General features: G+C 34.7%; 1 protein-coding gene across 5 annotated transcripts in view; it reads right to left on the bottom strand.

Moving 5' to 3' along the window:
- Nucleotides 1-3,608: 3,608 nt before the first annotated feature.
- Nucleotides 3,609-25,292, bottom strand: part of LOC143246230 (uncharacterized) — a 59,962-nt gene continuing 38,278 nt past the window's right edge. For all 5 annotated transcript variants that reach the window (XM_076492594.1, XM_076492592.1, XM_076492593.1 and 2 more), the window contains 3 exons: nucleotides 16,406-16,529; nucleotides 6,982-7,047; nucleotides 3,609-6,181 (listed from right to left, as the gene is read on the bottom strand). In XM_076492594.1, the coding sequence (XP_076348709.1) occupies nucleotides 5,391-6,181; nucleotides 6,982-7,047; nucleotides 16,406-16,529 (981 nt within the window). In that variant the 3' untranslated portion in view covers nucleotides 3,609-5,390. The remainder of the gene's footprint in view (nucleotides 6,182-6,981; nucleotides 7,048-16,405; nucleotides 16,530-25,292) is intronic.

The following is a 25,292-nucleotide window of genomic DNA, read 5'->3' on the forward strand; positions in this document are numbered from 1 at the left end:
TACTATGGCTATCGAGGGGAATCGAACCTCTGATTTTAGGGTTGGAAATCCGAAGACTTGTCGCTATCCCAGCAAGTCAAATAAAATTGTGACAGATGTGTACAGAGACGTGGCTAGTTTTAAAGTTTTTCGGCTTTTGTTTTCGAACATTATATTTGGGTTATTGTTTCGTTTGTTTTAGATTTATTTGCGTTGGTATTGCATTATTCATGCGTGTTTTGTAATATTTTTTTTTATAAGTGTGTTTCTCACTGAAGCTTTTCTCAGCCGTAATTTTTTTTTTGGAGAGAAAGAACTTTCTCTAGGAAAAAACACAACAAACTCCTTTGTGTGCGAGTACACGTTTCGAAATTTATCATATCAAAAAAGAATTTAGAATGGAATGCTAGTGTAGAAATGTCACCGTTCATAGATTACATGTGACCTATAAGAGCATTTGGGCATGTATGTATTCCCTTGTGATTATGTAATAATATAAACAGATTTAAAGCTGAGATTGACTTAAATGTGATTTAAGACCGAGCACCTTTATTTTTATCCCCATTCATAAATAGCCAACGAAATTTTGTTAAATATGCCATTTTTAGACCCAAAAATGGAGATCACAAATATATTCTCCTTACCTCTTCCTTGATCCTATCCTGAGGTTATAATGCCCCAATCCGGCCCGGCCCTCTGGTGATTATTTTTATTAGACGAACGAAAAATCCGAAATAGAAACACAGACACAACGACGACAAAATTTTAGGTGTAATTCAACTATTTTGCGACTATAAATTCAGATCAGTATGTGTTCTATTACGTTTCTGAAAAGCTGGGGAAACAATCCCCAGTCTAAAGGTGATAATTCGATCTTTTAGGTCAAATTGTGTAAGACTTCGACATGTACGGCAACATGATTCTTAATGTTGTTATGTATACACTATACTACTAGTAATAGTACAGTACCGTGGTTATACAAAGATCCTGTAAATAACCGACAAATCAACAAAATCAATTTAAGATTGTCTGAAAAAGTGCATGAATTGGGTAAATTCATGCGAGCAAAGTACCAGGCTTAATATTAGTGGCCTCAGTTGCAATGTATTAGCATTAGGCCTAACATTGTTGTTATCTGAGAAATGAGAGGCAATAACGTTAGGCCTTAATACTGTAACTAGTTCAGTGAAGTACACTGGAAACGCTACTGTAGCCTGGAATAATGAAGTGAACTATTCCCAATTTTAAGGCCGTTGTTTTTAATTTGCCTTCGCATCCTGGCATGCAGATAAAGTTTCAGACATATGCCAGTTTTGTTGGCTCATCTAAAGTCCCTAGGTCAAAACTGAGCTGAAAGTTGAGGTTACAACTCATTCTTCAGATATTTGATTAGGGTTGAGATACTTTAGCCTAGGCCTAACATAGTATTTTTGCTTACAATGGATTTGCATGTTACCATTGATATTGCATCTTGAATACAGCTACCATAGCAACAACCTTAATGAAACTTTTGCAAAGACTGAAAGCTAATTCTCCTAAAATGGATTGAAGCCAGTCTCGAATGATTTTCAACCAATCAGAATGCAGCAAATCAATAAAGGTATTTATGAATTTATGTTTGTGTGTTGATGGACCTAGGTCCTAGATAACTTTCTGATAATCTTTGTCTAAATGTAAACGTAGAGTTTAGTATGTTTGACTGTCTTACCAAAGTTTTTCTTTATGAATTTAGGTTTTTCTAATCATTATAACTATATATGATCTATATTATCTTGTGTGTTTTTTGTTTCTGTAATTTTCAGACTGTAAGATGAAACATGTTCAATTAGGTAGTGCCCAAAAGAGAAAACTTGCACAAAATAACCAACAACAGGATTTGGATTTAGTGACCAAAACTGGAAAGTTAATTTTTTCACTCAACCTCCACAGCATGATCTTCCAAATCAAAACTAATCCCCGCCATCAGAAGTCACTTGTACCGTATCTGATTCTGACAAAATTGAAGTTGAACCAAGCTCCACACCTACAAATATCACTTTGTCCACTTCAAGGTCAGAATATCATGTCACAGGCTGGCTTAAGTCTCACAAATCTCAATTTTCCTGTAAATTCTCCTGATATCTAGTTTTAACATTGATGCAAGTTGTTCTACAAGACAATCTAGAGTTGAAATAATTGCTGAAAATGAAAATCTCTTGGACTAAGGTAAAATGCTTCGGTCTACGAAAGATGAAGAAACTAAAGCAAAAAATCTAGGGTTGTGACTCGATTTCTCTGCTGATGATGTGGCTTATTGGATTGCTTTTCAGTAGTTGCAAACCAACGCGATACTGTTCACAAAAACTCTTCTTTGAGGTAAAAGCTGACGGCGAGCAATACAAAAGAATGGTTATTGCATTCACCATCAACAGGGTCAGTTTACTGCTTTGTTTGTAAACTTTTTGCCCCAAAATTTTCCTCGCGTTTTTTTGAAAGAGCAGGGTTCAGTGACTGGCGAAATACTATTGTAATTGATCATATTGAAAGGAGCACTACTCACCAAGACCCTATGCTGACCTACTTCACCAGATTCAGTCATGCTGAACTTCATAAAATAATTTCAGAAGACAAAATCGACTGTGCGTTTACAAACGGAGACATCGCATTGGGTATATTTTTAATATTAACGGGCACAAAGTGCACAACTGAGTGTTCATTTTATCAATTTAAACATATTCAAAATCCAAACAGAACAACTATGCGACAAGACAGGCTGGATGCCTTGTCTCTGCTAGGTATAGAAGCAGATTTGTTACACAAAATTAGTTTTGAGGACTTGATCAGAGACTTTGCAATTAAAAAATCTAGAAGAAAACTTTTTAAAATTTAAATAAATATTAAGGTATAAGTAAATAATTTGCTTACAGGGTTTTAAGTTCAAAGTGAGAAATTGTTAATATCAAAGTGAGGATATTTTTGAATAAAAGGGTTTTTAGTAAATTTTTCATTTTTATTAACATCAAAATGTGAATTTGTGAACATCAAAAGTGAGAATTGTTAACTCGGAGCGAAAACAAATATACAATTAAAAGAATTATTTTTACTATCATTAATTAAAGAAGCTTTTTCTCATCATTTCTAAATAAAAGGCCTCAGTCATTGCTTGATTTTGATCCATGCCCAATTTGTTAAATAAAGAAAATAAAGTTTTTATTTAATATAATTGTGGGGTCTGACCTGGAAGAAAACTGAAGAAGGGTTATAAATTTTCAAACTTTTATTTCACTTTCAGCACTAACTTGAGTCTTAATGTGTTGTCAGTTAAGGGTCCGAGGGGTCATCACTGTTGGACTGTGCTTCGGGCATCAGTTGCCCTTAATCCGGCCCTGGTACGTAGCATATATAAAATTATCAAAATATTTTATTTATTAAACGGAGTATTCACAAAAAAAAAAAAAAAATGTTGATGTGACACAACTCTAGATTTTAGGAGTTTCTGCCAGTTTTCACTAACAATCCTTGTATTATTTGATGATTACGCAGTTCAATGAGTCCTGCATAGAATGGTATACACCAATCACACACTATTAGTTTAAACGTTTCTTAGTAGTGCCATCATTCGCGAGGTTTTAAAGAACCTAACTAGAAGCTATGACAATGAAAAGTTTTATTTTTGTCAAAATATCTAACATAATGTACTAAATTTAGAGTACACGTCTTAAACATGTCAAATCAAATTCGGATGTTAAAAGGATCGATTAACATATTTTTCATACATCTTTGTAAAATATGAAGGTTTGTATACTCAGTCGTGCCATACACGTCTTTGCACCTATTTTATATTCCATGATACAACTTACCAAACACTAAAACATGAACTTTAGTCTAAATTTTAGTGCACAAAAGTAACACTTAAAACTTCGTCTTATACATATTCTAGAGATATGGAAATATAAAGAAAATATGAATAAAAGTTTATTTGATGCGAGATGAGCGCAAGGATAAACATTATTAATTTGTTTGTGAACGATAAAAAACACGCTTCACTTTCGTAAATATTTACTATTTGATTGTCGATCAAGTTTTAAGGAAAAAAAGTAATTTAATTAAACACACACACACACACGATATTAACTTGTTGATTGTCAAGTATTTCAGCTGCTAAAATACAACTCTAATGCTTATTCATTTTGTAACTTTTCTCGTGACGCTATTTTGGATCGAAAGTGAAACAATTTGTAAGTAGGTCAAATGCATGGATGGTTCTGACATCTAGCGTTGAAGTTAGGTATTATTGACAGCGAACTTACTCGTCCGTGGCACTGTATTACCGATCGGCTTGGACGAGTTATCTCGTTTACGGCACTGAACAGGTTAATGATGCCATGTATTCTAGCCACTTCACACTTTGTTGCATATATACAATGCACCAGTAAATACTGACTCATGAAGCACGGTCATGGCTGTGTTTAAAAACACAATGCAAAAGCTTTTACTCCAGAATTATTTTGTAAAGAGCACCTTTTATATTAAAAAACAAGACAACTATCTTTCGTCACATTAAACAATTTGGTCAGGGGCCTAATTAATATATATTGTCAATTATTAACTTCCTTTCAAAAGTGAATAACCAACCCAGTACTTGAAGGACACATGACAAGTGTGTGTGTGTGAGCGCGTGTGTATTCGTATAAAATTCTTAAGCTACTACTAGTGGTAAAGCACTCGAGAATTATAATCTTACAATTAGAAGTGTAATATTTTGGAATTTTAAAAAATGATTAATAACGAAAATTTAAAATTTGTAAATGTTTTTGTAAGTCCTAAGCTGTAAAATTTAATAGTTAAAATAGTTTTTAGGCTAAAGATGACGAAAAGCTATGAAATTTACCTATCACAATGTGTTCGTTATTTGTTGATCGTAACAAAGCAAAGGATAATAAATAAATATTTGAAAGACTATAAAATACTAAAAGTACATACTTAGTCTCCTATTTACATAAATAACATTATAGTTTGAATAGGATGTGATTTTTAATTATACAATTGCGAATCTTTGATAATTTTCATCCTTAATTGAAAGACTTGTCGTAAGAAATAAACAATTATATCTATTCAGCCAATATATAGCTACATTAATACAAATGTTCTTATTTAACATTTTAATAAAAGCGAAGCTCAATTTTTTTTAGAAACTGCGTTGTTGATTGAAGGCAACTTTATTTCTACCTTCAATTGTACTCCAGTAATCAACACTCACTCGTCCAAACGCCAAATTCAGTTCTGTTGCAGTAATGGTAAAATGGGTTAGATACAGCCACAGAATGGGCACGTTGAGAAAAGATTGAAATATTTACTGGATAGACAGTGACTGTAAAACAGATGTTCAAGACAGTATTGCTCAAATGACTACAACAAGGCATTTTTAGCGATCAAACGCAACTTTCTTTTCGGTCATCAACCTGTTCGTTAGATGAATCGTCACAGATTTGATCTTCTACAGTGACTGCTTTATTACTTCGTTTGCGAAGAGACTTCTTACTTAACCTGGCTATTAATGGCCACTTTACTTTACGACCTTCTCTATAAGAACTTTGTTGCTTGTCTTTCGTTTCAAAGTCTTGATTTAAGGATCTCAATGAATCAGCTGATAATCGTCTAATTAAATTGCTCAGATGGGGGTTGTTTGAATCTTGTTCCTTTTCGTAACATGATGATGAAGGGCCATGATTCTTTGTTGATGTTACTGAATCTATAGTCTTTTTCGCTTGGCGTGATAATTCATTATTTTCAAGATTAAGAACCACACTTTGCGTAAAGTCTTTATTTTTTGCAGAAACTAGATCACCGTCAAATGAAAGATGCGATTGTTCTGGCATCAGTGTTTCGATATCCTCCATATCAAGAACGGTACAACCCTCTGCAATGCCTGTAGTTTCTTCGCGACTAACCTCTATTATGGGTTCCATAGGTCTGGTGAATACCTCCTCGTCTATCCCTTCTACGTTCTTTAGGACCTTGTTTTTTCCTTCAGGAACATCTCTGAACTCCTCGAATTTTTTCTTTGGGGAGCGACCGTTATTGGCGCTTTTTCGTTCACTAAAGAAAGGTAGAAGTGTAAAGCTCATCCAACTGGTCTGTGACAGAAAAGGATTCCTTCTTCCTCTTTCAGCTACTGGCCGAATAATTTGAGATGCAGGTACATGGTTTAACAACGGTTTTTCTGAAAATCACAAACAATAATCTTCATGAAATTCTTGAGCTAGATGTTTCAACAGGCAAAGTTTGTGAGATAAAATGTCATATGTTTTATTTACCATAACATTTTTTGACATTTCAATGTACTTAGGTTTACGGTGTAATTTCAGCATTTTGTTACGAAGCTTAAGATTTACGTTTTAAATCCACATTATAAAAATACACCTCCTTAGCCTACATTTTGAAATGATGTATTGAGGTGTTTATTTCATGTGAGTTTTTAAAATAAAAACACATGGTTATACATTATTCTTTAGTATCCACATCTTTCATGACAAAAATGTTGAAAATTATAGAAAATATATTAACAATGCACTGAATTTCTTTTTTCAAAAATTTGTTCGAACATTTGATAAAAAAACGTTAATCTGATATATTACAAATACATAAATCCTTATATCACAACCGACATTTTACTAGGTAATGATCTAAAATAAAAGTTCTTATAAAGTAAAAAATAAATATAATAATATTAAGTATAATCTTTGTATAAGTCAACAAATAAAAGATGGAAACTTAAAATCTTAACAAGGTATCGTTATTATAAAAACGCTGAAGTTACAAATAAATCGAATTCTTTGCATCATTTCAATATCTTAAGGCTATCAAAATAATTTAAAGACGTGATATACAAATTTAGGTTTAACGACACTAAATGCTTCTCTGAGATTTTATAATATGAAGGCTTAACAATACCAAAGAACAGTTATGGTTAAAGAAACTACAGGATAATTAGATATTGTTAGCAGGAAATGTTAAGCCTACCATTGTTGTCAAGTATTTGCTGTTGCGAACGGTTCTTTTGTATCACAGATCTTTGTGCGATACTCCCTGAAACAGAATTCATTCAAGAGCAAAAAAAAAAAAAGTTAGCAAACAAACCATGCAGATTTAGGAACAATGTAAACACAACTGGTAACGTGGAAAGATAGAATCAGCAAAACTTAATGGTGGTTAAATGTTAGAAACGAACTACACATACAAAATTTAAAGAAATTGGACAAGTTGATTGAGAATGAGAACAAATAGTACTAAAATTCCTCGTTTGTTTTTACTCATCTTCGTTTGTAGGTTTGAAGGGCACTTTGCCGTTGTTTTTTTAAATGAGACTAGATTATGAGAAAGTTGTTAATTTTAAATTAAAGTTTTTAACATCGATTGATTAAAAGACCGAGAGAATAGCATCTCGGCTATTAAAAAAAAAAAAAGTCACAAGTTACTATTTTCTACATCTTTACACAGACCAAAAACAACCAATAGATTTAAATATGTCTGTTCTATTAGAAGTGACGACGTACTGAGGCCAATTTAGTCCCTTCATATAACAAGCCTCCCTCCCCCCTTCCCTAACTGGGACTACATTGACAAAATTTACTGTAGGTAGTATTTGTTGTATAAACAAGTTTTTCTGATGAACTAATCAATGAAAAATGTTATTTATTTATTTACAGGTAAACAAGGAAATACGTTTAAAAACCCTTATTTATTTTTCTTTTTAAAAAAACTATGTTTCGCTGAGTTTGAGTCGAATCATAAGTTTTACCACGTAGTTTTTAAATTCGGCCTGGCATGACCAAGCGCGTAAGGCGTGCGACTCGTAATCCGAGGGTCGCGGGATCGCGCCCGAGTCGCGCTAAACATGCTTGCCCTCCCAGCCGTGGGGGCGTATAATGTTACGGTCAATCCCACTATTCGTTGGTAAAAGAGTAGCCAAAGAGTTGGCGGTGGGTGGTGATGACTAGCTGCCTTCCCTCTAGTCTTACACTGCTAAATTAGAGACGGCTAGCACAGATAGCCCTCGAGTAGCTTTGTGCGAAATTCCAAAAAACAAACAAACAAACAAAAACAAACAGTTTTTAAATATATTTGTTCATCCGTAAATAAATAACAACGGAGTAAACATAGATTTCCATAATAATTTATATAGTTAAATAATTATTTATGAATAAGTGTAACTCGGTTTCGAAACTGCTTTATATTTGCAAGATTATAGTCTAAAATTTGCCATTACAATCTTCTAACATGTGTATTTCATCCTTCCGCCAACTTTGATATACGTAATAAATGAATATAGAAGTTATATTTTTACATAATATATTATATGGGTACAATGGCTTCATTTTGGTTAGTCCATAAGTACACGCATACTCTAAATCAGTGATTCTCAACCTGTGTGCCGCGAGAGATTGGCAGGTGTGCCGCGGTGTTTTTTAAACACATTCAACTTTCTTAGGATTTTACAAGCAAGTCGAACACATCAGTTAACAAAAGCTACTATAGAGACACTCTGAAACCTTCCGAAACATTTGATGGTTTTCATTCAACTCGAGCACTAAGAAGTTCATACTTAAATTTCATTCTCGACTGTAACGGTTCGACTGTTAGTTTAATTGTGGCGCAACAAGCGCTTCGTACGTCATAAATAATGCATCAAACAATCAAACTGCTTTCTGGAACACGTTCTCATTCTGCGGTAAGCTACAGCTACTACGCTGTAGATAGGAATTTTATATCAACTGCAGAACTTCGTGCTTATCGTGTATGAATTAGCTTTATCATTTATCCATGGAAAAATATTTAAGTAAGTCTGGTGCTGCGAAGGAGAATGTGTTGAATCAAAAGCAAGGAATCAAACGAAAGTACAAAAACGAATACATAGAATACGGTTTTATCGCTTTGGAATCGGAACATTCTCGATTACCATTCTGCCTACTCCGCAATGCAGCTTTATCGAACGAAGCGCTTGTAACTAGCAAATTGAAGAGACACTTGGAAACAAAACATTCAACTGTGAAGGATAAACCAACAGAATACTTCGAGAATCTCGCGGCTCAACAACATGAACAATCAAGGAAGCTTGTGAACTACATGAAGCTGCCCGAAAAAGGATTGATTGCAAGTTATAAGGTTGCTCAGTTGTTGGCAAAACGCAAGAAAGCGCATACGGAAGCCGAATCAGTCATTGCGCCAGCGTTAGCAATCATCGTTGAAACAATGCTTGGAACGGATGTCGCCAAAAAGGTTTAGAAAGTTCCACTGTCCAATGACACAATTTCGCGCAAAATTGTAGACTTGTCGTCGGATTTGAAGGATCAAGTTTGCGAACACTTCGAGGCGCCTGAAGATGAATTGTTTCTGGTATGGTCTCTTCAAGTTGATGAATCTACTTACATTTGTGGAAAAGCTCAAGTTCTGGCTTTTGTTCGATTCATAAAAGATGGAAAAATTGTAAACGAATACTTATTTTGCAAAGATTTAAAAAAGTACAGCCTTTCGCCAAGACATTTTCGAGTTGGCAAATGAAAAAACATTTTGCTCTTCAAATTACATTGGAAGAACTGTCAGCGTTTCCACCGATGGCTGTCCTTCAATGCAAGGAAAAAAGAAGGGATTCGTTACTCTGGTGCGCTAACAAAATCCAAATATTAGGATTGTTCACTGCATGATTCACAAAGAGGCGCTCGCCTCCAAATATTTGCCGAAAGATTTACAGTCTGTTATGAATCAAGTTGTTCAAGTAGTGAATTTCATCAAGTCTTGGTCACTTCATTCTCGACTTTCCTCTCTTTTTTTTGTGAGGCGGTGGATTCAGACTACAAAAAGCTACTGTATCACACTGAAGTTCGATGGCTTTCGAAAGGAAAGGTGTTAAAGCGTCTTGTCCAACTAAAAACTGAAGTAATTTCTTTCTTGGAGGTTGAGGAAGCAGGTTTTGAATTTTCTTTTCATGAGATCTGGTGGCTGAAGGTTCAATTTCTCTCCGATTTGTTTAACAAATTAAATTCTCTGAACTTAAGTCTCCAAGGACCATGTGAAAACATTATTACTGCAACGTCCAAACTGAAGGCCTTCGATGAAAAGGTGACGCTGTGGAAGAATAAGATCTCAAAAGAAGTCCTTGATTGTTTTCCTTCTGTTAACGAATGTCCGTCAAAGAAGAAAATTGTCCCTCAAATTTTGAACACATTAAGCGACCTACAGTCTGCACTAAAACATTACTTCTCGTCATTTGCTGTCGACGAATATAACTGGGTGACCTATCCATTTGGAATCAACGAGACAACAAATCTTACAACTGAGGATGAAGAAGAGCTTATTGATTTACGAAACGACAAATTTTATCAGTCATTGTTTCCCGAAAAGAGCTTGGATGAGTTTTGGATCTCCATTAAAAATTCATATCCTGCAATCAGTTCAAAAGCAGTTGAAGTTCTGCTTTCTTTTGCATCTTCTTAGATTTTCAGCATTGACTGAAATTAAAGCCAGAAAGAGAGAGAGGCTTCTTACAGTCGATAATGAAATGCGAGCTTGTTTGTCTACGTTAGAGCCTCGCTTCAATTTGATTTGCTCTCGGAAGCAGGCACAAGCGTCACATTGAAAACATATGTAAAATTAAAAAGTTTTAATTTTTCTGCTACACCACAAAATCGTTAAAAGCCTTAAAAGGAAAATCACGGCCAAAGCAAGCGATAATAATGTCATTGTGCATCACGTTTGGATACACGTAGCACAGAAGAGTTAACTTAAAAAGCCTTAAAACGAAAATCACGGCCAAAGCAAGCGATAATAATGTCATCTGCATATTGACAATACTATCGCTTGCTTTGACTGTGATTTCCCGTATAACGTGTACCTAAAAATCGTTAAGGCTTTTCAGGTGTGCCGCGAAAATTTTCAGATTATTGTAGTGTGCCGCAAGTCAGAAAAGGTTGAAAACCACTGTCTAAATGAAACAAACTTACTGACTACACAAAATGAAGCCGTATTTTAAGTAAACACATTTGCATATAGTTCAATGAATACACATCTATGTGTGTGTGTGTGTGTACGTGCCCTTAAAGAAAAAAACAAAAATTCAAATTTATTTACCAAATTGTTACCATGTACCAGTCTTTATACCCTTTATGTAATATAATAATAACAGTAAAAACAGCTTATCTGTTGGCGTCGATTATTGTTTAACGATAGAAATGTTACTGATAAAAATAATAATGATTAAAAAAGAAAATAATAATTATAATAATAAAAAGAAACAAGGACTAAGTGTCTAGTGCATAGTGGCCAGCTTGTGTTACATTTTTTAAATATATGTTAAAAGGGGAGAGGTATTTAGGACCATTTACATCGTGTACGTGATATCTGTCGAAATCACACATTAAATCATTTTTATGCCAATTCTTATTGAAATATTTTAGAGAATTATGGAAGAGCCTTTCAGCCATTGTATCTATGTTTGCATACTTGTGCATGAATGTGGTTGAGGTGCTACGTGGTACTTTATATGCTGAAGTTAGTACTGAATTTTGTATACGTTGAAGTTTCTGTACATGTGTGGGTGCTATGTTAATCCAGGCAGGTGATGCATATTCTATTGTTGGTCTAATGTAAGTTTTGTAGATTTTAAGTATGTTGTCTGGTGATGTTCCTTGGATTTTACCTGAAAGACTTCTTGCATAGTTTGCTCTTTTCCAGATTCGTATCAGTACATTTTTAATATGTGGTAGCCACGTTAATTTTGAGTCATAGGTTAGACCTAGAAATTTAGCAGAAGTAGCAGTCAGTAAAAGTGATCCATTCATATAGAGTTTTGGTGGATCTTTTTTCAGCTTATTCAGTCTGCTGAATACTATGACTTGGGTTTTTGGAATATTGATTTTGATTCTGTATTTCTGGCAGTATTCTTCGATGTTATTTAGGACTGGTTGTAGGTTCGTTGCTGCTACTGACGGAGTGGGGGCACTTTTCCAGACTGCTACATCGTCAGCGAACTGTGATGCATAACCTAAATTTACTTCCTACAGAGGCATATTACTCACGTACATGATAAATAATATAGGGCTAACAACCCCTCCCTGCGGGACTCCTGCTTCGGGTGAAAAGGACCCTGAGTGGGCCCCATTTACATTTACTTTACACATTCTGTTATCCAGGAAGTTGGACAGCCAGGGAATAGTTTCCTGGGGTAATGCCATTTCAAGTAATCTATGTCGTAAGCCGTTATGCCACACTGTGTCAAATGCTTTCTCAATGTCGAGAAAGCAAACTACAGTGCATTCTTTTTTGTTGAAGCTGTCGGTAATTGATTCTGTAAGTCGAATCAGGTGGTCTGTAGTTTGGCGGTTTTTTCGAAATCTGTTTTGAATTTCTGGTAATTTTGAATTTTCTTCTAAGTAAACTGACAGACGATTACTAATTATCCTCTCTAATACTTTGCCAATACAACTGGTTAAGCTAATCGGGCGGTAGTTGTTTGGTTTATTCGCTGGCTTTCCTTCTTTCTGGAACATTAATATTATTGCTTCCTTCCAAGAAACGGGGATATATCCAGCTGATAGTGAGAGATTAAATAACGCTGTTAGGTGTTCATATAATCTCTGAGTGCCTTGTTTTAGGAGGATAGCTTGAATACCATCTTCTCCAGGGGCTTTGTTTTTGTGTTGTTAATAGCAGTTACGACTTCTGTTACAGTGATATGTTTTATCAGTTGATGAGTGCTCCAGTCTTTTGTTTTTTCTTGGTGTGTAAAAGTGTTGACTGGAAATTTAGGTGTAAAAATGCTTCTGTTTTGATCAATTAAGTTTGTGACTGTATTATAAAAGTATCTGTTCATGTCTGGTTCATGATGTGTCTTGAACGTGTTTTCTAGGTGTTTTTTAAATATCTCGGCTTTTTCTGTGTTAGTGTATGCTGTTTCTCCATCCAGTTCCAGTGGTGGATATACTGTGTTTGTTGTTCCTGTATTTGTAAATCTTTTCAAGTGTGTCCAGAATTGTTTAGGATCAGTTTTGTGATTTAGATCGGAACAGAAGGTGTCCCAGTTTTCTTGTTTCTGTTGTCTGATTAAGTTTCGTATTTTATTCCTTATTGTGTTTATCTGAGTTTTAAGTGTGGGGTTGCGATTTTGAATGTACTGTCTGCGGAGTATACGTCTGTTTTTAATTAAGTGTATTATGTATTTATGTGGTTGCGATGAATGAGTTGTTGTGAAGTGTTTTTGTTTCGGTATCGAACTGTTGGCTGCATGTTTTAGACACTCAGAGATGATATGACAGTATGCATCTATATCTGATGCGTCCGCGGCAAAATGTAGTACTTCGGGAGGTAAGGTTTCATTTAATATAGTTTGAAAAACTGGCCAATTAGCTCTTTTGTAGTTCAGTTGGTCTTTAACTATGATTTTATTTAAGTGGGGGGTGAGATTGAAGATACACCAAACTGGGAGGTGGTCACTATCCAAATCGTGACCAACATGAAAATTTACGAATTTGCGACTCATATTTGACGAACACAGGCATAAATCCAGTATTTCACTGGTGCCGTGTGTGAACGAGATATGTGTCGGTGTTGCATCGTTTAATAAAGTCATGTTAGATTCATCCAGAAATTGAAAAAGTAGATTGCCATTTGCGTTTGTACTACGACAGTTGAATGCTATATGTTTACTGTTTAGGTCGCCGATAATAATAAGATTACAGTTGCTATTATACAATATATTAAATAGATTTACATCTAACACTGTATGATTTTGCGTTTTTACATTAATAATTATAGATTCATTGCTGGAAGGGATACTAAGTTCCTGAACTATAAGTTCAGTCTTATACAATAATAAAATACCTCTGTTTGGATCTCTATTATCCTTCCTGTCATGTCTAATAATGGAGTAGCCGTTTAATTTAAATCGATGGTAGTTATATAAGAGAGTTTCACTAATTATAATTACATCAGGTTTTATGGAGCTTGTTGTATCTTCAATCTCATGTTTCTTGGAAGCAAGAGCACCCTGGATATTGATGTGTAGAACTGTGAAGTTATCCATGTTTAGTAGAGTTTATGATGGAGGTTAAAATTTGCGGCAGGAATTTGTGTATGTTTTTCAAAATGATTTTAACTATTATGTCTGTGAGACTGTTGGTGTTTGTAGGGTTTGTATATTCTGCCATTATTTCCGAGAAAGTGGAAGTTATGGCAGATGTTAGTGTTGTTTCAATTGTTGTTGGTTGTGTATTTTGAGGTGGTTTTGGTATTTCCTCTTCACATGGTGATGGTTTTTCCTGTCGGGATGATGAAGATTTAACCACTGCAGCGTAAGTGTTTGTTTTTGTAGTTGTGCTTTGTGGTGCTGGAGTGGTAGGTGTGGGTTCCTTAATTGTTCGTGGTGGTGGCGGCTGGTTCGTGTTGGGATTTTTAATTTCGTACAGGTGTGTTTTAATGGATTTATATTTCTGACATCCTTTATAATTTGCCGTGTGTTCTTCCCCACAATTGCAGCATTTGGGTTTGGGGTTGTTTTGTACACTGTGTAATGTGGTGATTCTCCCCACAGCCCACACAACGCGCATTTGCTTGGCATTGGTAGCACTGTGTGACAACCACTGCTGGTGTTTTTGTTTGTTTTACTGTGTACTTTTGATACCACATAGTGATACCATTATTAATGAGTTGTGTAATATCCTGGCTGTTGTCTGTGACTACTTTGATTAGGTTTGTGGGTCTTTTAGTAATATTTGAAATTATACGGTCTACTGAAATATGTTTTATGTTTTGTGTACTTAACGCTTCCTTAATGTCTTCTATGTCTATTGAATTATGTACACCTCGTATCACAAAAGATTTCGGTGTTGGTTTAGTTCCTGGTAGGTGTATTGTAATATTTCCTGTTTTGAACGCGTCTGAAGGCCAAGCTTTTAGTAGACTGTTTAAGTCAGCGGGTTCCTGTCCTTGAACCAGAACACCGCCTCTGGGCAGACGCTTAATATTAGTAATCTTTGTGTTAGGTTTGCACCTGTATATTTCTTTGGCTAATTGTGGTTGGTTGAAACTACCAGGAACTCCTTGGATTATAATTGCGTGCTTAGGTGATTTTGGTGCGAGTTGTGTATGTGTGTCTGTAGTGGTTGTTCTTTGTTTAATTTGTTTTTTCTGACTTCGAGTCTGCACAAGCGTGAAGCCTTCGTCGTCAGAAAGAACTTCGTCTTTGTCTGAACTTCTTTGTTGTGGAATATCCAAAGTGGGGTTTGGGTTGCTAGAACTGCTAGTTGTTGGCATATTATAGTCTATAACCGTAGTCTTAATTACATTATCTTCAGATGCTGAAAGTATAATATCTTTTACTAGTTTTCTTTTTTTTCTAGTCCTAACAGTATTTTCTTTAATAGGCGTTAACTTTGTTTTTAATTCTTTTTCTGCTATAAACATTAAAGATTTTAATTTTACATTTTCATTTTCTATTTGGCCACAGACACTAGACTTACTTTTTGTCCCTGAAATAGACGGGTTTGCTCCCTCAGTTTCAGACGCTACATCGTTTTCCCTGGACTCCCCGGCCGGCATGTCGCCTCGTTGTTTAGCGAAGTTGAACTTCCTGTCTCGGGCTAATTCAGATGGTTAAAAGATCTTCTGTCTTTGTATCTACTGGCGTGAAACTCGAAGTGAATAGTAAAACACTACCAAAATATGAAGCGAAGTATGGGTTGTATACACGTAGAAATCAAGAGCATTTCAGAGGTATATCCTTCCTTTACCCTCTCCAAGCGCAGAATCTCCTCTCATCCAGTTCCAAAAAGTCTAGTCAAATATTTGTCTGTTGAATTTCGCGCATTAATATAGGAGTGATATACATACTACAGTAAACACAGTTCTTCAACACCACCCACTGCCAACCGTTGGGCTACTTTACCATATGGTGAGATTTACACTATAATACCCCCACATTTGAAAGGGCAAATTCTATAATACGATTCGATCTCAAAAATTGCGAGTCGCGCGTCATTACCATCAAGAAACGTCCAGTTAAAAATAAACAAATCAAATACACCAAGATGTTAGTGTTTATTTGTTTAAAAAGAACATTTGATCTGCGTGTTTAAGATATACTAATATAAAACAGAAACACACAAACATAATATTAAATGTTTCCATTGATGCAAAAACTTAAAATAAAGTATCATTAACCTCTGACCCAAGCAAACTACTTGTTTAGAAGAGAAATGAAAATGTCATTAAATAGTAAATAGTTTAATATTCTGTTCTAATCAGATGTATGTAGTTTTTAAAGACATACTGATTAGAATAATTTCAACTGTAACATAATTCTTGCATTTGTGTCCACTGTTAACAGAATTAAAAAGAGTGCAGAAGAAACATCTAGTAAAACTTGCTGCACCAAACAGTAGGTAAAGGTTCTTACCTACGGAGGATTGAATTGACGATCGACCACACATAATTTCCTTGTACCCCTTTCTGAAAGAATGACTTCTGAATGCATAGATGATGGGGTTACAAGCGGAGTTCATATAACCACACCAATAGGCCTAGAGTGAAACGTTAAGAACAGATAAGTAAGGAATATTAGTTTTAACTAGTTGAAATAATCAATACTATAAAATTAACCAATACAAGATAAAACCAACAAATGATAAATTTACACATACGCACAAATAATTACATAAACAGAAGATTAGTAGTTTTGAGTAATTTATATTAGAAAGAATTTGGAGTATTAACACGTAGCTATAGTCCATGTCACCACGTTCAGTCGTGTTCTGGTTTTCTTATATATACCCTTGAAAACAGCCTTGCTGCGTAGTTTCAATTGCTAAAGTCTCCATCATAAGACTGCCATGTTCAAAATACACCCTTTCCAACCATCTGGTGTACGAGGATGACAGTTTTATAACTCCCATTTTAAACAGCCGATTGTATGGGTGTTGTATTCGGCGATTTAACAGACATTGTTTCTTATAAAATACCATGAAAATCCGTTTCATTCTCCACCTACTTGAAGTATGTGATAGTTGAAGTAACTTGTGTACACGTGAATTGTGTTGCCTTTCCTTCTTGGTTATGTTGTGCACTGTTGCCTGGGCTTGCTAGGGATGAAGCTAAATCAAAATGTGCCTTAACTTAAACTTTAGTCCCTACACTCAAAGAACAGTGCTTTCCCGTTAAAACTGGTTAATTTTGTGTATATTATAATTTGTGTGTCTACCAGTTTTATAATGTACATGAACTCACCAGGAAAAGGCTGGCAGCGTCCTTATACGAAAAGCTTTTGTATTAGTGGATTCTCTTTCCTAACCATGGATAAATATCTGACTATTTGAAGACAAGCCTATCGGTGGGATATATGTTATTTTTAGAAAGCTGAGTTAAATAAATAGAAGTTTTATTGCCTTTTATTTTCCAGCACTTAAAATCTACTTATTCAACCATTACTTCCCCAAAAAGAATACATTAATTACAAGGAAGCATCTCATGATAATTTCCTTAATGTCACCAATAAAGAATACTTTGTTTAACCTTGTGTCCACCTCTTGAGTACACCCCCTTTTTTTTCTCTGAATAATACAACAGAACTCTCTCATAAACAGAAACTATCACAAAAGAGTTTCATTTTTGTGGGTGTGAACTCTTTCATCTTAAAGTTAATGTAAACGATCGACATTCTGCAGGATTTTGTTTTGTCGAATATATGATATATTCCATATAAGCATGATTTCTGTTTAATGCAGAAGTGCATGACAACGTCCACGCTACAGAGAATTAAACCACACTTTATAAGAATGTTGTTTCTAGCTCTACGCTGCCTTTAGGACCATTTACTTCATCGTCGACCGTGCTTATTCTGATGGCGATTATAACGCAACTTCACATGCACGTGGAGAAGTTGGATTCAAAAATTATATTTAAGCAAGAAAAATGCTATTAAATCTACAGACTGTACCGTGTGGTTTGGTAGGTATTTGGCTGATGCTGAGTGCAGTTTCTTTAGCCTTCGTACTCAACAGACACTGATTTCGAAGAGTGTCTGAAAGTTTCTGAACTTTTGACTAGTAAGCCTTGTAGCTTTGAATCTTTAAGTCACAGGGTTCTCCTTCGTAATAATAATATTTACCTTACAGGTGTAGACGTTGCTCTGGATTAGCATGGGATATAAGTTTTCTAAAAACCTCAAAACATATGTTTGACTAGAAGTGTTCTAAAACGATGAAAATAAGTTATAGGTTAAAACTCAAAGTTAAAACTTTGAGATAGTGTAATTATCATTGAACAGTAGCAGCTACTTCTGCTACGTAATACTTTACATGGTGGTTCACAGCGATCTATAACGAATGAAAACGGAACTACAAATATCACAGGTTGATTCACAGAACGCTTTTTAATTAAACACCTACATAATAATCGAATCAGTTTAATTTATCCGGTATATAACAAACACCCCAGCAGAACCTTCGGAATGATAAAATATACATCTTGCCCCCTGCAGTACCCAATGAACTGCAGTGTGGCTAACAGTAGTGTCGTTAACATCTGTTCAACAGTATCTCCTGAATGACAGTATATTTGTCCATCACTGCAAGAAGATCAATAGTGAAGCTAACAATTGTTTGGCAAAACCTATTTTGAGGTTTGTGTATTATATCATTTATCTAGCAATATTAACTGAACGAAAATTGTTAAAACCTGTCCACTATTACACGCCTAATATAATTAATTAACACTTGTGTAAGAGTACACAAGTGTACAGCAACGTAACGAGCGGTTGCAGTCCCTATGAAAAGTATCAAAGCACTTTACCTGTACTCATTACTTTTAACAGTGAAATTATCTATAAATCAAGACACATTGTAGTGTGTCGTGCGGCCAAAACAACTTGCAGGACATAGTGTATGTTAGTTTACAGAAGTGACAGTTTAGCAACTTTCTACTTTCTGTAGCCCAGACTGTGGTAATTCAAATAATTCCATATTCAATTGATGTGCTTTACTGGATCCTTACTTCACGTAGCAAATTGCAAGAGCACCCATTATGGAACACACGAGATATAAAATCTTCGATTTTGATTGAATTCCCCCCCCCCGTTTCGTTTCACGCTGAATGTACAGAAAATTCATTTGCTAGTAAATGTACTTAATCTCCATGGATTTTTTTTTCCTCTTTCAAATATAACATACCGATAGATCTGTACAAGTTAAAATTAAATGTCAAATTTGGTCTCAATATAAACTAAGCATGCAAAGTTATTTAACAAAAACCGCTCAATTTTAACCAAACTATTTGAGCACACATGTATAAAACGTCACGCGAACTATCGGTTAAAATATTTCCTACAGCTTTATGTAAGAGTAAAGGTGGACCATTTCCAGTTTGTCATTATAAGGTGAAAAAAACGTGCAGATATTCAATTACTAATTAGGCCACGCAAACTGCATTAGCAGTTTCTAGCTAAAGTTTTCCAATTAATCATATGGGTGTACGATTATTATTCATTGCCAATTTTTACGTACGAATTTGCTAAATTTTATTAAACCTCCTAATTAAAAAACGTATAGCGTTATGTGATATTAACTTAACAACTTAGCGTAAATAACGATGCTTGATACAATTGCAATGATTACAGGGTGGTTTTTGACATGGAACTGTTAATCTTGTTTCCACTGCGTTACAATAAAGGAAGTTATCAATACTGTTTTAGAGATGAAAGCTACCAACATGTATCTTATAGAATCTGGTTGGTTCTGTAAAGTACGCGTATATTCTGAATAATAGGGGTTGTGATTTTTAAATTTATATGCAAAAATGGCTCGTTTGGGTTGAGAAAATATTTTACATAGAAGAGCGAACAACGTTTCGACCTTCTTCGGTCATCGTCAGGTTCACAAAGAAAGAGGTAACTGACCGGAAGCTGACCACATGTTTGAAAGGGGTTGTGTAACTGTGTGTCGAAATGTAGAGGGCGGTATTAGATGTTTGAATATATAATTTTATTTATTTTATTATATTAATATAGGTATAAAGGCGTTCCTTTATATTGGTTTATTTTGGGTTTAAGTTGTTGTATAAGTAAGGATTCTTTAATTTTGCGTTTGTTTATGTTTGTTTCTTTATTTAGTATTTGAGTGTTTTCTATGGTTATGTTGTGTTTATTTGATTTGCAGTGTTCGAAAACGTGTGAAGGTGACTTTTTTTATGTTCTTTGAATCTGGTTTCCATTTTTCTACTTGTTTCTCCAATATAGAAGTCGTGGCAGTTATCACATTGTATTTTATAAATAATGTTGGTGTGGTGTTTGTCAGTGTAGTTTTTACATAGTATAGACCTCAGTTTTGTGCCTGGTTTTTGAATAAATTTGGTATTAAGTGGAATGTCATATTTTGTTAATAGTTTTTGCCAAATGTTGGTTATTTTTCTGCTGATGTCGGGAATATATGGTATGCAGCAGTATATGGTTTCATGATTTTTTGATTCACAAGATATATTTACTTTTGTTGGTGATTTTTTGATTCGCAAGATATATTTACTTTTGTTGGTTGATTTTGCTTTCTGTCTAGGTGTGTGCGAATGTTTTCTACAGTTTGTGGAGGAAACTTATTGATGCTGATGAAGTATTGTTTTATTTTGTCTAATTCATCGTTAATTTTATCTGGTGAGCATAGTTTGATGGCTGTGTTTATTTGGTTTCTTAGTATGTTGAGTTTTTTGTTTTGTTTCATGTGCTGAGTCCCAAGAAATCTATAGTGCAGTATGGGTGATTTTTTAGTGGATTTCTGGTTTGAATTGTGTGTCGGTTCTTGTAATTTTGAGGTTAAGAAATGATATTCGATTGCTTTCTGTTGGTTATTTGTTTGCTGATGTCAGGAATATATGGTATACAGCAGTATATGGTTTCGTGGTTTTTTGATTCGTGAGCTGCATTTACTTTAGTTGGTGGTTGATTTTGCTTTTTGTCTAGGTGTGTGCGTATAATGTTTTCTACGGTTTGTGGAGGAAACTTATTGATGTTGATGAAGTATTGTTTTATTTTGTCTAATTCATCGTTAATTTTATTTGGTGAGCATAGTTTTATGGCTGTGTTTATTTCGTTTCTTAGTATGTTTAGTTTTTGTTTTGTTTCATGTGCTGAGTCCCAAGGAATGTATAGTCCAGTATGAGTGATTTTTCAGTGGATTTCTGTTTTGAATTGTGTCAGTTCTTGTAATTTTGAGGTTAAGAAATGATATTTGATTGCTTTCTTCCTGTTCACATGTGAAGTTAATGTTGGGATGTATAGAGTTAATGTGATTAAAAAAATTAAGTATGTGTTCTGTAGATTTGAATCCCGCAACCGTGTCATCTACATATCTGTACCAGTATAGTGGTGGATGTAATGCTGTGTTAATTGCTTGTGTTTCAACTTGTGTCATAAAAATATTGGCTAGAACTGGTGATACTGGGTTGCCCATGCTTAGGCCATTTGTTTGTATATAGTTCTGGTTGTTGAACATGAAGTTTGTCTTTATCGTGGTGAATTCTATGAGGGTTGCTAACTGGTTACTGGGAATTTCTATAGTTGGGTTAGGGTCTCGGATATAGAGTTCTAAGGCTATCTTGCAGGCTTCAGTGGTTGGAACTTCTGTAAAGAGGGATATAACATAGAAACTGGCCATTAAGGCTTTATGATTAAGTTGATTTAGATTAGACTTGAAATTAAAAGAGTCTTTGATGTATGAGCTGGCTGGTGTTACATATTTGGAGAATGCCCATGCTATGTATTTACCAAGATTGTAATTAAACGATTCACATGTGGACATTATTGGTCGTAATGGACAATCTGGTTTATGAGGTTTGGGGATGCCGTATATTTGCGGTGTGCGTGAGTCGGTTTTACGTAGGTAGGAATAAAGTGTTTGTGAAATTGTGTTGGCTTTTTTCATTTGTAGTAGTAATTTGTTCAGTTGCGTCTCGTGTATCTTTGTTGGATTTGTGTGTATTGGTTTAAATTTGTTCGTGTCTGATAAGATGTTATTCATTTTTTGGATGTATTCATTCATGTTCATTATGACTATAGCGTTACCTTTATCTGCTTTTAAAATTTTTATGTTTTGTCTTGTTTTAGGTTTTAATGGAATTAATGTCTCTTTTGTAAGATTGTTTTTAGTTTTCTGTTTTGTGAAATTATGTTGATGGTTTTGTGAGAAAATTCTTTGAAAAAATCGTTTAAGATGTTGTTTTTAGGTGTTTCTGGAAAATATAAATTTGTAATTTTACCTGGGAAGTTTGGCTGTTGGATGTCAATAAAATTATCTAAGTTGTCTTCTTTCTGTTGGTTGTTTCCTTGTTTTTCTTCTCTGTAGAAAGTATCACAAGTCTCATGGCTAGGTCTTCTAAACATGTTTTGATTTCTATGGTTGGAATGTACCTAGGTGCTATTGCGAAGTTGAGTCCTTTGTTAAGTAGATGTTTCTCGTCTGTGTTTAATTGACGGTCGGATCTGTTAATTATGAGGTTAGTCAACGGTTTGTTGTTTTGGTGTCTTTTCTGTTGTTTGCATCTTAGTTTTTCTAGTTTTTTGTTGTGGCAGATCTTTTTGTCTCTGTCGTTCTTAGTATTGATTTGGTTTATGTTTCGTTGTACAAGTCCGTAAATCTCTGGTTTAATGCAGCATGCCAGTTGATGGTCTAGGTTCATTTTTTGTTTTTGTAAGTCATGTAGTTCTTTGTATTTTGTGTTTAACATGGCTTTAAGTAGTTTTTTCTGTAAATTTTGAATAATGTTTGTGCATGTATTAAAATTTTTTGAAAGTTTTACCTTTACAAAATTAGGGGTTAGTTGTTCTTTTCTACATTGTTGAATAAAATAAATGTCATTTCTTCTATTAATAATTCGTTGGTTTAAATTTCTTAAGTTTCTTAACGATCGTGTGAGCGTGTACTGTTAATAGTGGTGAACGGTATGCTAGTTCAGACATAATAGTAACAGGTAAGTACAAATACACTGAGAAAAACACAAAAAACTTACACTTCTCATACAATCGCCGTGATGAAATAAGTGATGTCGAGTAACCCACTTGTTGAGAAATTTATATGCAGAAACGGCTCGTTTGGGTTGAGAAAATATTTTACATAGAAGAGCAAACGACGTTTCGACCTTCTTCGGTCATCGTCAGGTTCACAAAGAGGTAAGTGACCGGAAGCTGACCACATGTTTGAAAGGGGTTGTGTAACTGAGTGTCGGAATGTAGAGGGCGGTGTTAGATGTTTGAATATATAATTTTATTTATTTTATTATATTAATATAGGTATAAAGGCGTTCCTTTATATTGGTTTATTTTGGGTTTAAGTTGTTGTATAAGTAAGGCTTCTTTAATTTTGCGTCCTAAAGCTAATGTAGGTCACTATCGAGTGTCACTTTTTTAATTGCTATGGCTTGTTGATGTGTTTGAGCAAAATTATAAAATTTAATCAAAAAACATTCAACTTGGGGCATGGTGGTGGATGAGTAAGTACTCAGCCTAGCTAACTAATAAATAAATATTTGCTGCAAAATTATTATCAATGCTACAAGTCTAGTTACCATTTTGGCGTCGAATTTTGATTTAATTTCTTTAAGTATCGCGTTCAATCGTTTTTTGGCCGCAACATTTTTTCCCCACACTTAAAATATGTTTCATTAGATATATAGCAGTATGACAATATAACAACACTTCCGCTAACTAGAGTCGGGCGATTTAATCGATTACCTCTGATCAGCGATTACAGTGCTTAATGTCTCGTAAACCAATCGATTATTCCAATAATCGATTAACTGAAAGTATGATTAAATAGATTGTCACGAAATTAATCAACTAATTGAAATTAGGATCTCCGATTATTACTATTTCTGATTATTCCAACTATCAAAGTTGGAAACATTGCCACCAAACTTGCACATCAAGCCTTTGTTATTGGAGAGCTACTAAGGTTAGCTGCCACCATTTTCTTTTTGGAACGTATGAAGCATGGTTTAAGAAACACTGTAGTAATCGATTAATGCTTGAATACCCTAATCACCAAACTAATTTCCAAAACCGATTTGTTTGGAATAGCACTGGTGTACTATTTGTAACATTGTAAAAAACTCTTGCTGTGTGTTTATATATATTTCATTTTTAAGCACATTAGTTGCTACCGCTTTGCTATACCTTTGTATCTCTTCTTTCTACCCTTTATCTTTGTCAGCTTTATGACATTTTATAACTCTTAGAGCCCATGATTGAAAGCAAAGGAGTACAGTATTCAAACCATACTATAGCTGGCATATCCAATGTAGAATGAGCCTTTGGCCAAATATAACGTTCATCGGGTTTACTAAGATATGACCAACTTAGCCGTGGTCTTGACGGTATGTTATCACTTCCAGTGAATGACAACTGTTATGATGCAATACACATAGCATATTGTAAAACCTCACTACAGAAAGAACGGAATAAACCTTCTACTTCTTTCATACAGAGCCCGACATGGTGAGATAGGTTAAGGCGTTCAACTCGTAATCTGAGGGTCGCGGGTTCGAATCCCCGTCGCACCAAACATGTTCGCCCTTTCAGCCGTGGGGGCGTTATAATGTGATGGTCAATCCCACTATTCGTTAGTAAAAAGAGTACCCGAAGAGTTGGCGGTGGGTGGTGAAGACTAGCTGTCTTCCCTCTATTCTTACACTACTAAATTAGGGATCGCTAGTGCAGATAGCCCTCGAGCAGCTTTGTGTGAAATTCAAAAAACAAAAGCAATCCTTCATACAGAGCTCATCCTTCACAAATTATTTAAAGCTATCTTTTGGTGTACACAATATGTCTCTTCAAGCAAATTCAAAAACTAAACAAACTTCAAATATGTGTATGATATGCTCACAAACACACATGCGACAACTGAAAAGCATCGTTATAGTTTGAAACACTCTCGACAACTTTAATTTAACTCTTAGTTTCATAGCGATTTACGCTTTTTTACCTTGATTTTATATTATTTTATTATCTGTGGTATCAGACCAATTTCAAAGACCCGCGATAATTTCGGCAATAAACAGTGATAGTATTTCTTTATGTATGGTACAATTTTTTTTTCACTTTTCACTAAAAATGAAATTGAAATTTGGCATAACACCTTAATATTATTCACATATCTAAATTAATTTAAGTTATATGGTAAATTTAAAAGGGCTCAAAATCTCCTTAAGTGATAATATTTGTTTACCATTACCTAGCTAATATTTATTTAGAACTAATTGTAGCTCTATACAAGTGGAATTAACCTGGTGAAGGTATATAACTATGCGCT

Source organism: Tachypleus tridentatus, chromosome 3 (genome assembly GCF_004210375.1).
Source record: "Tachypleus tridentatus isolate NWPU-2018 chromosome 3, ASM421037v1, whole genome shotgun sequence".
Classification (NCBI taxonomy): Eukaryota; Metazoa; Arthropoda; class Merostomata; order Xiphosura; family Limulidae; genus Tachypleus; species Tachypleus tridentatus.